This window comes from Stegostoma tigrinum, chromosome 10 (genome assembly GCF_030684315.1).
Source record: "Stegostoma tigrinum isolate sSteTig4 chromosome 10, sSteTig4.hap1, whole genome shotgun sequence".
In the NCBI taxonomy this organism is placed as follows: Eukaryota; Metazoa; Chordata; class Chondrichthyes; order Orectolobiformes; family Stegostomatidae; genus Stegostoma; species Stegostoma tigrinum.
In genome coordinates, this window is record NC_081363.1 from 3,142,693 (window position 1) to 3,155,089 (window position 12,397).

General features: G+C 55.6%; 1 protein-coding gene across 1 annotated transcript in view; it reads left to right on the forward strand.

Annotated features, from left to right (window-relative positions):
- The window catches only part of LOC125455504 (nesprin-2), a 367,488-nt gene that overhangs the window by 152,556 nt on the left and 202,535 nt on the right, over positions 1 to 12,397 (forward strand). Inside the window, exon 46 of the mRNA XM_059648913.1 lies at positions 11,190 to 11,315. Coding sequence (XP_059504896.1) covers positions 11,190 to 11,315 — 126 coding nt within the window. The remainder of the gene's footprint in view (positions 1 to 11,189; positions 11,316 to 12,397) is intronic.

Here is a 12,397-nt window from a genome sequence, read left to right on the forward strand (position 1 = left end):
ATACAAACTTAGTTCCTCTGAACTCGAGACGTAAAAAGCCGCACTGGGGTCAGTGCTGAGGGAGTGGGCACTGTCGGAGGGTCAGCGGTGAGGGAGTGGCCACTGTTGGAGGATCAGCGCTGAGGGAGTGGGCACTGTCGGAGGGTCAGTGCTGAGGGAGTGGGCACTGTCGGAGGGTCAGTGCTGAGGGAGTGGGCACTGTCGGAGGGTCAGCGCTGAGGGAGTGGGCACTGTCGGAGGGTCAGTGCTGAGGGAGTGGGCACTGTCGGAGGGTCAGTGCTGAGGGAGTGAGCACTGTCAGAGGGTCAGTGCTGAGGGAGTGGGCACTGTCGGAGGGTCAGTGCTGAGGGAGCGCCGCACTGTCGGACGGTCAGTGCTGAGGGAGTGGGCACTGTCGGAGGGTCAGCGCTGAGGGAGCGCCGCACTGTCGGAGGGTCAGTGCTGAGGGAGTGGGCACAGTCGGAGGGTCAGTACAGAGGGAGTGGGCACTATCGGAGGGTCAGTGCTGAGGGAGTGGGCACTGTCGGAGGGTCAGTGCTGAGGGAGTGGGCACTGTCAGAGGGTCAGTGCTGAGGGAGTGGGCACTGTCGGAGGGTCAGTGCTGAGGGAGCGCCGCACTGTCGGAGGGTCAGTGCTGAGGGAGCGCCGCACTGTCGGAGGGTCAGTGTTGAGGGAGCGCCGCACTGTCGGAGGGTCAGTGCTGAGGGAGTGGGCACTGTCGGAGCGTCAGTGCTGAGGGAGTGGGCACTGTCGGAGTGTCAGTGCTGAGGGAGTGGGCACTGTCGGAGGGTCAGTGCTGAGGGAGTGGGCACTGTCAGAGGGTCAGTGCTGAGGGAGTGGGCACTGTCGGAGGGTCAGTGCTGAGGGAGTGGGCACTGTCGGAGGGTCAGTGCTGAGGGAGCGGGCACTGTCGGAGTGTCAGTGCTGAGGGAGTGGGTACTGTCAGAGGGTCAGTGCTGAGGGAGTGGGCACTGTCGGAGGGTCAGTGCTGAGGGAGTGGGCACTGTCGGAGGGTCAGTGCTGAGGGAGCGCCGCACTGTCGGAGGGTCAGTGCTGAGGGAGTGGGCACTGTCGGAGGGTCAGCGCTGAGGGAGCGCCGCACTGTCGGAGGGTCAGTGCTGAGGGAGTGGGCACTGTCGGAGGGTCAGTACAGAGGGAGTGGGCACTGTCGGAGGGTCATTGCTTAGGGAATGGGCACTGTCGGAGGGTCAGTGCTGAGGGAGGGGGCACTGTCAGAGGGTCAGTGCTGAGGGAGTGGGCACTGTCGGAGTGTCAGTGCTGAGGGAGTGGGCACTGTCGGAGTGTCAGTGCTGAGGGAGTGGGCACTGTCGGAGGGTCAGTGCTGAGGGAGTGGGCACTGTCAGAGGGTCAGTGCTGAGGGAGTGGGCACTGTCGGAGGGTCAGTGCTGAGGGAGTGGGCACTGTCGGAGGGTCAGTGCTGAGGGAGCGGGCACTGTCGGAGGGTCAGCGCTGAGGGAGTGGGCACTGTCGGAGGGTCAGTGCTGAGGGAGTGGGCACTGTCGGAGGGTCAGTGCTGAGGGAGGGGGCATTGTCGGAGGGTCAGTGCTGAGGGAGTGGGCACTGTCAGAGGGTCAGTGCTGAGGGAGCGGGCACTGTCGGAGGGTCAGTGCTGAGGGAGTGGGCACTGTCGGAGGGTCAGTGCTGAGGGAGTGGGCACTGTCAGACGGTCAGTGCTGAGGGAGGGGGCACTGTCGGAGGGTCAGTGCTGAGGGAGTGGGCACTGTCGGAGGGTCAGTGCTGAGGGAGTGGGCACTGTCGGAGGGTCAGTGCTGAGGGAGGGGGCACTGTCGGAGGGTCAGTGCTGAGGGAGTGGGCACAGTCAGAGGGTCAGTGCTGAGGGAGTGGGCACTGTCGGAGGGTCAGTGCTGAGGGAGTGGGCACTGTTGGAGGGTCAGTGCTGAGGGAGTGGGCACTGTCGGAGGGTCAGTGCTGAGGGAGCGCCACACTGTCGGAGGGTCAGTGCTGAGGGAGTGGGCACTGTCGGAGGGTCAGTGCTGAGGGAGTGGGCACTGTCGGAGGGTCAGTGCTGAGGGAGTGGGCACTGTCGGAGGGTCAGTGCTGAGGGAGGGGGCACTGTCGGAGGGTCAGTGCTGAGGGAGTGGGCACTGTCGGAGGGTCAGTGCTGAGGGAGTGGGCACTGTCGGAGGGTCAGTGCTGAGGGAGGGGGCACTGTCGGAGGGTCAGTGCTGAGGGAGTGGGCACAGTCAGAGGGTCAGTGCTGAGGGAGCGGGCACTGTCGGAGGGTCAGTGCTGAGGGAGTGGGCACTGTCGGAGGGTCAGTGCTGAGGGAGTGGACACTGTCGGAGGGTCAGTGCTGAGGGAGGGGGCACTGTCGGAGGGTCAGTGCTGAGGGAGTGCCGCACTGTCGGAGGGTCAGTGCTGAGGGAGGGGTCACTGTCGGAGGGTCAGTACAGAGGGAGTGGGCACTGTCAGAGGGTCAGTGCTGAGGGAGGGGGCACTGTCGGAGGGTCAGTGCTGAGGGAGCGGGCACTGTCGGAGGGTCAGTGCTGAGGGAGTGGGCACTGTCGGAGGGTCAGTGCTGAGGGAGTGGACACTGTCGGAGGGTCAGTGCTGAGGGAGGGGGCACTGTCGGAGGGTCAGTGCTGAGGGAGTGCCGCACTGTCGGAGGGTCAGTGCTGAGGGAGTGGGCACTGTCGGAGGGTCAGTGCTGAGGGAGTGGGCACTGTCGGAGGGTCAGTGCTGAGGGAGCGGGCACTGTCGGAGGGTCAGTGCTGAGGGAGTGGGCACTGTCGGAGGGTCAGTGCTGAGGGAGTGGGCACTGTCGGAGGGTCAGTGCTGAGGGAGCGCCGCACTGTCGGAGGGTCAGTGCTGAGGGAGCGCCGCACTGTCGGAGGGTCAGTGCTGAGGGAGTGGGCACTGTCGGAGGGTCAGTGCTGAGGGAGTGGGCACTGTCGGAGGGTCAGTGCTGAGGGAGGGGGCACTGTCGGAGGGTCAGTGCTGAGGGAGTGGGCACTGTCGGAGGGTCAGTGCTGAGGGAGGGGGCACTGTCGGAGGGTCAGTGCTGAGGGAGTGGGCACTGTCGGAGGGTCAGCGCTGAGGGAGTGGGCACTGTCGGAGGGTCAGCGCTGAGGGAGTGGGCACTGTCGGAGGGTCAGTGCTGAGGGAGGGGGCACTGTCGGAGGGTCAGTGCTGAGGGAGTGGGCACTGTCGGAGGGTCAGCGCTGAGGGAGTGGGCACTGTCGGAGGGTCAGTGCTGAGGGAGTGGGCACTGTCGGAGGGTCAGTGCTGAGGGAGTGGGCACTGTCGGAGGGTCAGTGCTGAGGGAGCGCCGCACTGTCGGAGGGTCAGTGCTGAGGGAGCGGGCACTGTCGGAGGGTCAGTGCTGAGGGAGTGGGCACTGTCGGAGGGTCAGTGCTGAGGGAGTGGGCACTGTCGGAGGGTCAGTGCTGAGGGAGAGCCACACTGTCGGAGGGTCAGTGCTGAGGGAGTGGGCACTGTCGGAGGGTCAGTGCTGAGGGAGCGCCGCACTGTCGGAGGGTCAGCGCTGAGGGAGTGGGCACTGTCGGAGGGTCAGTGCTGATGGAGTGGGCACTGTCGGAGGGTCAGTGCTGAGGGAGTGGGCACTGTCGGAGGGTCAGTGCTGAGGGAGTGGGCACTGTCGGAGGGTCAGTGCTGAGGGAGGGGGCACTGTCGGAGGGTCAGTGCTGAGGGAGCACCGCACTGTCAGAGGGTCAGTGCTGAGGGAGTGGGCACTGTCGGAGGGTCAGTGCTGAGGGAGTGGGCACTGTCGGAGGGTCAGTGCTGAGGGAGGGGGCACTGTCGGAGGGTCAGTGCTGAGGGAGTGGGCACTGTCGGAGGGTCAGTGCTGAGGGAGGGGGCACTGTCGGAGGGTCAGTGCTGAGGGAGTGGGCACTGTCGGAGGGTCAGCGCTGAGGGAGTGGGCACTGTCGGAGGGTCAGTGCTGAGGGAGTGGGCACTGTCGGAGGGTCAGTGCTGAGGGAGTGGGCACTGTCGGAGGGTCAGTGCTGAGGGAGTGGGCACTGTCGGAGGGTCAGTGCTGAGGGAGTGGGCACTGTCGGAGGGTCAGTGCTGAGGGAGTGGGCACTGTCGGAGGGTCAGTGCTGAGGGAGTGGGCACTGTCGGAGGGTCAGTGCTGAGGGAGCGCCGCACTGTCGGAGGGTCAGTGCTGAGGGAGCGGGCACTGTCGGAGGGTCAGTGCTGAGGGAGTGGGCACTGTCGGAGGGTCAGTGCTGAGGGAGTGGGCACTGTCGGAGGGTCAGTGCTGAGGGAGAGCCACACTGTCGGAGGGTCAGTGCTGAGGGAGTGGGCACTGTCGGAGGGTCAGTGCTGAGGGAGCGCCGCACTGTCGGAGGGTCAGCGCTGAGGGAGTGGGCACTGTCGGAGGGTCAGTGCTGATGGAGTGGGCACTGTCGGAGGGTCAGTGCTGAGGGAGTGGGCACTGTCGGAGGGTCAGTGCTGAGGGAGTGGGCACTGTCGGAGGGTCAGTGCTGAGGGAGGGGGCACTGTCGGAGGGTCAGTGCTGAGGGAGCACCGCACTGTCAGAGGGTCAGTGCTGAGGGAGTGGGCACTGTCGGAGGGTCAGTGCTGAGGGAGTGGGCACTGTCGGAGGGTCAGTGCTGAGGGAGGGGGCACTGTCGGAGGGTCAGTGCTGAGGGAGTGGGCACTGTCGGAGGGTCAGTGCTGAGGGAGGGGGCACTGTCGGAGGGTCAGTGCTGAGGGAGTGGGCACTGTCGGAGGGTCAGCGCTGAGGGAGTGGGCACTGTCGGAGGGTCAGTGCTGAGCGAGTGGGCACTGTCGGAGGGTCAGTGCTGAGGGAGTGGGCACTGTCGGAGGGTCAGTGCTGAGGGAGTGGGCACTGTCGGAGGGTCAGTGCTGAGGGAGTGGGCACTGTCGGAGGGTCAGTGCTGAGGGAGGGGGCACTGTCGGAGGGTCAGTGCTGAGGGAGGGGGCACTGTCGGAGGGTCAGTGCTGAGGGAGCACCGCACTGTCAGAGGGTCAGTGCTGAGGGAGTGGGCACTGTCGGAGGGTCAGTGCTGAGGGAGTGGGCACTGTCGGAGGGTCAGTGCTGAGGGAGCGGGCACTGTCGGAGGGTCAGTGCTGAGGGAGTGGGCACTGTCGGGTGTCAGTGCTGAGGGAGGGGGCACTGTCGGAGGGTCAGTGCTGAGGGAGTGGGCACTGTCGGGTGTCAGTGCTGAGGGAGTGGGCACTGTCGGAGGGTCAGTGCTGAGGGAGTGGGCACTGTCGGGTGTCAGTGCTGAGGGAGTGGGCACTGTCGGAGGGTCAGTGCTGAGGGAGTGGGCACTGTCGGAGGGTCAGTGCTGAGGGAGTGGGCACTGTCGGAGGGTCAGTGCTGAGGGAGGGGGCACTGTCGGAGGGTCAGTGCTGAGGGAGTGGGCACTGTCGGAGGGTCAGTGCTGAGGGAGCGGGCACTGTCGGAGGGTCAGTGCTGAGGGAGCACCGCACTGTCAGAGGGTCAGTGCTGAGGGAGTGGGCACTGTCGGAGGGTCAGTGCTGAGGGAGCACCACACTGTAGGAGGGTCAGTGCTGAGGGAGTGGGCACTGTCGGGTGTCAGTGCTGAGGGAGTGGGCACTGTCGGAGGGTCAGTGCTGAGGGAGGGGGCACTGTCGGAGGGTCAGTGCTGAGGGAGTGGGCACTGTCGGAGGGTCAGTGCTGAGGGAGTGGGCACTGTCGGAGGGTCAGTGCTGAGGGAGTGGGCACTGTCGGAGGGTCAGTGCTGAGGGAGGGGGCACTGTCGGAGGGTCAGTGCTGAGGGAGTGGGCACTGTCGGAGGGTCAGTGCTGAGGGAGTGGGCACTGTCGGAGGGTCAGTGCTGAGGGAGTGGGCACTGTCGGAGGGTCAGTGCTGAGGGAGTGGGCACTGTCGGAGGGTCAGTGCTGAGGGAGTGGGCACTGTCGGAGGGTCAGTGCTGAGGGAGGGGGCACTGTCGGAGGGTCAGTGCTGAGGGAGATTGTTCCATAGTCAATGAAATACTTTGTAAGTTTGTTGTTGTCGTGTAGGAAATGCACAGTAAGATCCAAAAGCACTGTTGTGATCGTGATCAGATGATCAGGACAAAAGAATAAAAGAGAAGTACAGCACAGGAACAGGCCCTTCGGCCCTCCAAGCCTGTGCTGAACTTTGTACCCTGAACTAAACTAGAAAAACAAACCTTTTGCCCTTAGTCGGTCCATATCCCTCTATTCCCCCCTATTCATGTGACCATCCAGACGTCTCTTAAATGTCACCAATGTGCCTGCTTCTACCACCTCCTCTGGCAGTATGTCCCAGGCTCCTGCCACTCTCCGCATGAAAAACCTCCCTCGTAAATCTCCCTTAAACGTTCTCCCTCTCACCTTGAACCTGTGTCCCCTTGTAATTAAAACTTCAACCCTGGGGAACAAGCCTCTGACTACCCACCCTATCTCTGCCTCACATAATTTTGTAAACCTCTATCAGGTCTCCTCTCAGCCACTGACTTTCCAGTGAAAACAATCCTAGTCTTTTTTAACCTTTCCTCATAGCCAATGCCCTTGAGACCAGGCAACATCCTGGTGAACCTTCTCTTAACTGTCTCCAAAGCTTCCATGTCCTTCTGGTAATGTGGTGACCAAAACTGTGTACGATACTCCAAATGCGGCCTAACAAGGGTTTTAACGCTGCAAAATGCTTTGCCAGCTCTTGTACTCCATGCCCCGGCCGATGAAGATAAGCATACCCTATGCCTTCTTAATCACCTCTGCTACCTGTGCTGCCACTTTTAGGGAACTGTGCACCTGCACACCCAGATCCGTCTGCATATTAATCTTCTAAAGCTTCTGCAATTAACAGTATTATTCACACCGAGATTTGATTCTCCAAAATACATCACCTTGCATTTGTCTGGATTGAACTCCATCAGTCATTTCTGTGCCCAAGTCGCTGATCTAACTATATCTTGCTGTTTCTTTTCTCAAGTGTTGGCACGATCAGCAACTCCACCAATCTTCGTGTCATCTGCAAACTTACTGATCAGACCGCCCACACAGTTCTCCAGGTCATTTGTATTTACCAGTCTCCATTCTGAACAACACCCTTCCACCGCTCCCCTCTGTCTTCTGTGACCAAGCCGGTTTTGTATCCACCCAGCCAGCCCACCAGAATCCCATGTGAGTTTGGTTTTTGTGCCAATCTGTCATGTGGGACTTTACCAAATGCCTTATTAAAGTCCAAATAAATTACATCTACAGCTCTTCCCTCATCAACTATCTTGTCACCTCTTCAAAACATTTGATCAAGTTGGTGAGACATGACCTTCCCCTGTGCAAAACCGTTCTGCATGTCACTCACTTGTCCATTTTCTTCCAATCAGTTGATTGGCTGGCCTGGATGCCGTATTGAACCCCCCCTCCCCCCCCACCAGGTCCTCTTCTACAAAGCAATGCCGTGGGGTCTGTTACATTCATCCCAGCAGGGAAATGGTGTCTCATCGAAGAGACTCTAGCAGCGCAACGCTCGGTCAGTGCTCCAGTCCTGGAGTGGGACTTGAAGCCAGAAGCCATTGAGGTGAAGGGTGAGTGTGCTTCCAGTGGGGTCTGTGCTGCCACAGGGACAAGGATTCACACCCTCCAGAGAGTAACAGCAGGAGAGTGTGTGTGACTGACTGTGTGCAGACCGTTGATAGGAGGGGAAGTTAGGCAATACTTCTGCAATGCCCTTCTGCTGCTAGTTTCAAACTGTGTTTGAAATCCCATGGCTTTCCTCAGTTACAATACCGGACACTGTAGTCACTGGAGTTTAGAAGGATTGGGTTGGGGGGACATCAGATTGAAACTCACAGATTACTGATAGGCCTGGAGAGAGTGGTCATGGTGAAGATGTCTCCAACAGTAGGAGGGACTAGCCCCAGAGTGGAGGGGCGATCCTTTAGAAGTGAGATAAGGGGGAAGTTCCTGCAGCCAGAGGGTGGTGTGTCTGTGGGACTCATTGCTACAGAGGGCTGTGGAGAGCAAGTCATTGAGTGTATTTAAGACAAAGATAGACAGATTGTATAAAATTGCAGATAATAGAGATCTGAAACAAAAACAGAAATTGCCGGTGAAACCCAGCAATGTTGACAGCATCTGGGGAAGAAAGCAGTGTTAACATTTTGAGTCCTATGACTCTTCATCAGAACGGGGATTGGATGAAGGATTGCAGGGAGTTGGCAGGAGAATGGGGTTGAGAAACACATCAGCTATGATCGAATGATAGAACAGACTCGATGGGCCAAATGGCCCAGTTCTGCTGCTATATTTTATGGTCTAAGACCACTGTTTGACCCGCTTGTGTCTGTGCTATTTCTTTGATATCCAATTATTCCCTTTTCTGCCCTGCTGTTTCCTCATAACCCTGCAGCTTTTTATCCTTCCTCGATAATTACTCACGGTGCCTCTGAACGTCAGCAATGATTCTGCTTCCACCAGGATTTCTGTCATCAGGTCTGATTAACCCAGAGCCAAAAATAATCCCCAGCTTCTGTCCTGCCATTTTTTTACCTTTGACTGGAGAAGCTGGGGTTGTTTTAGTCAGAGTAGACCAAGAAGAGCAAAGATTTAACAGCGAAAGTTACTGGAAAATAACGCGAGTGAATGCAGAGGGGGCTGTAAGGGCGGTGGGGGGGAGCTTGAGAGAGAGGTTCATAAATTGTGTGAAATTCTGCATTTCATAAACAGAGGGTCATGTTGGAATGGCACACATCGTCCTGCAGTTGGGGGTAATATCGGGACGTGTGGAAATGCAATATGTCCAGCAACTGTACCCCTGTCCACCTCTACTGGATTTTCTCTGTGCACGTGGAGATGTTGGACAGTCATCAGGATCATGCTGAGCTGATTGATGTCCTGAAGAATCATCATTTCTGGGCCTGCGCCCACTGCCAATCTGTAAGGGGCACACAGGGCCAGGGAGCCAGGCTGCTGACTCTAACCTGCCAAGCCAGGCTGGCCTTGGGAAAGCTGTGCCCATTGGAGGCTCAATCCATTGCTGTCCATCCGCTGATGATCCACTTCCCTCTGACCCAAACTAGCCACAGGAGAGCCTGTGATCCTGCAGAGGCCCCTGATTTCCCATGGCCCATGCTCCTTGGCATCCTGCTCTTCAGGGGGCTCCTTGAGAAATATATCAGCCATGACCAAATGGCAGAGTGTACTCAATGGGCTGAATGACCTAATTCTGCTCCTTTATCTTATGGCATCAGCTGTGGCCAATAACTCCCAGAAGCAAGAATTCCTCTGAAGTGCAGCTGGAAGAACCAGCTCAAAGTTTCAGTTTCCCGGGAATACAGGTGAGGCTGGGCTGTTGTTCTGGAAGAGAAGGTTGAGGGGAGATCACGTTGCTCCACATCACGGGGGACATGGACAGGGTGAACAGGTAGAGACAGTTTATTATCATAAAGATTGAGAACCAGAGGACACAGATTTAAGCTGATTAACAAAAGAGATAAAAAGGACACGAGGGAAAATGTTTTCACGTAGTGAGTTCTACTTTCTGCAACATATTGGCAAAGTCAGATTAAATAGAGCGTTTTGAAAGAGAAGGGAGAGAATTAGCAGGGTTAACGGGAAAGGTGGTGTGATTCGTTATAGAGAGCTGGCATACACCCAACGGACCAAGTGGCCAGGCAGCATTTATTGCCCATCCCTAATTGCCCAGAGGGCAGTTAAAAATCAACCACATTGCTGTGGGTCTGGAGTCACATATAGGCCAGATCAGGTAAGGATGGCAGTTTCCTTCCCCATTAGTGAACCAGATAGGCTTTTCCTACAATTGACAATGGATTCATGGTCACCTTTAGACTCTTACTCCCTGATATTTATTGAACCCACTTTCGCTGTGTCCGCTAAACCTTACACTGCCTCATGCTCTGCTCCCAATTCCATGTTGATGAGAGATGTCCAAAACCCTGATTAAATAGGGAGATGGTTTCCAGTTGCAAAACAGCAGCTGACCTGACAACACAGATTGAATATAATCAGAGAAAGAAGAAGAGGTCGCAAAAAAAAAGAATATTCTTACCTTAGTAACAAACAAAAACAGAAGTTTCTGGAAAAGCTCAGCAGGTCTGGCAGCATCTGTGAAGGAAAAAATCAGAGTTAGCGTTTCAGGTCCGGTGACCCTTCCTCAGAACTTAGTAAGAAACAACTGAGTGAGAGAGATGGAACGAATTGAACTGGATCAGGGGTTTGTTGGAGAGGACACCACAAAAAAACATCTGCTGACACCAGCTTTTTAAATGATTGATTTCTTCCACCCCTGCCTGTGGTGAGATTTGAACCTGTGTGTGGAGTGAGGGTTTTTGGGAATGCCTGTGTAGTAATGGAACCAACAAGAATACAATCATTTAGTGTGTCACCAGGCAATACCACTACACCCTAAGCTGTTGATCTTGGGCTAGCATCGATTATCAGCCAATCAGCAGCTCAGGTTACATCTCCCGAATATTAGTTCAATTTATGTTACAGGGCCAAGCCCAGGTGTGGCCTCGAGGTGAAGTCGTGTTAGGGTTTGGGGAACAAATTGCTTTTGTTCCAGTTCAATTCAAAGTTTACGGTCTTACAGTCTTTCCTTTGTGATAGAAGACTGTGGGTTTCTTTTCATTAGAGTTTTAAAAATGGACTCTACATTAAAGTGGGAATTCCAGAGGCATCTGCCAATGTTAAGTTGCCCTCTTGGTTAACGAACCGCCAGCTTTCCTGCTCCTAAGATGTTGCCTGGCCTGCTGTGTTCATCCAGCTCCACACCTTGTTATCTCGTACCTTTTGTTGCCATGTTAACATGCACTGCAGACTCAGTCTAGGCTACAAGTCCCACTTTATTGGCTTGTGTGTGGAATCTAGGCTGATACTCGAGTGAGGCGTTGTCAGAGGAGCCCTCTTCCAGAATAGACCAAGGCTGTTTAAGCCCTCTCAGAGGGCATTAAAACTCCTGGGGCACTATTTTGAAGAAGGAGCAGGGGAAGTTCTCTTCAGCTTTCTGGACAATATTCAAACCTCAGCCTACACTGTAGATAATTGGTCATTCTCTCAGTGCCGTTTGTCGGATCTTGCTGTGCGCCATGGTTCCCCCCTTACCGCAGTGACACATCGTCAAGCATACCTCCTTGACTGCGACGTGCTTTGGTATGTCCTGAGAATGTGAGAGGTTGTATGGAAATGTTCTTTCGTTCCAGGTCTCCGCTGATGGCAAGCTGCCTTTCTTGATGGAGGAGGATGAGGAGCCTGAGGAAGATGAGGATGTTGTGAGGTCAGGAGAGAGAAACCAAACCCCGGTGCCAGCAGTGGCTCCCTCGCTGTTGGTAAGCCATTCTATCTGAGAAACCAAGTCCCATTCCCCTCATGGCCCTGTCCTCACTGACCTACTGACTCCCAAACCAGCAACATCTTACTTTTAAAATTATTATCTTCATTATCAAATCCATCCTGCCCTTGACCCTCTGTGTCCCCGTCAACTCCTTCAATCCCACAGTTCTCCAAACTATCTGTGCTTCACAACTTCTGGTTTGTTGCTTCACCCTGATTTTAATTACTGTACACGGATGAAATATGGATCCTGAGCTTTGGAATTCTCTCCCTAAACCTTTCGATCTCTAGCAGCTTTAAGACTCTCCTTTTAACTGATCTCCTGAGCCAAGCTTCTAGTCAGTTGATTACTAATTCCTTGGTAACTCAACATCAAGTTTAAATTCATTCATAAATTCACACAGCGCAGAAAAGACCCTTCAGCCCATCAAGTCTGCACTAACATAACTACACTACAGGTGTGCTAACCCCAATTTCTTGCATTTGTCCCATTTCCTTGAATGTTATGATATTTGAAGTACTCATCCAAATGTATCTTAAAAGTTGCAAAGTCTCCAGCCCCCATTACCTTCCCAGCCAGTGCATTCCAGACTCCCAGCCCCTGCTGTGTGAAAACATCTTCATCCCAAACCCCCTTTGAATCTCCTGCCCCTCACCCTTAAATTAAACCCGCTTGTCATTGACCCCTCAACCAAGGGGAACAGCTGCGCTATACTCCCCCTGATAACTCCATCAGGAATCACCATCCTACATTCACCTTGTAAATGCAGGTTGTTATTGTTGAGTCAAAACATATTTAAAGCATGTTAAAGCGAGTATTGCCGATAATAGTTTGTCACTAAACTGCGGGATCAAAGAAATCATCTTGATTCTGTTCTCCACCTCTGTCACCTATTGTAACTATTGTGGTCCTCCTTAATATCAGTACACTCCAACAATGAAGACCATCAGTTGAACTGGGACAAGGTAACCCTAGGAGCCCGAACCAAACAGAGACATGGTCCTTAACCCGTAATGCAATCAACAAACATCTAGAATAGGAGCCCACATACAAACACATACAGAACAAAACTGGAAA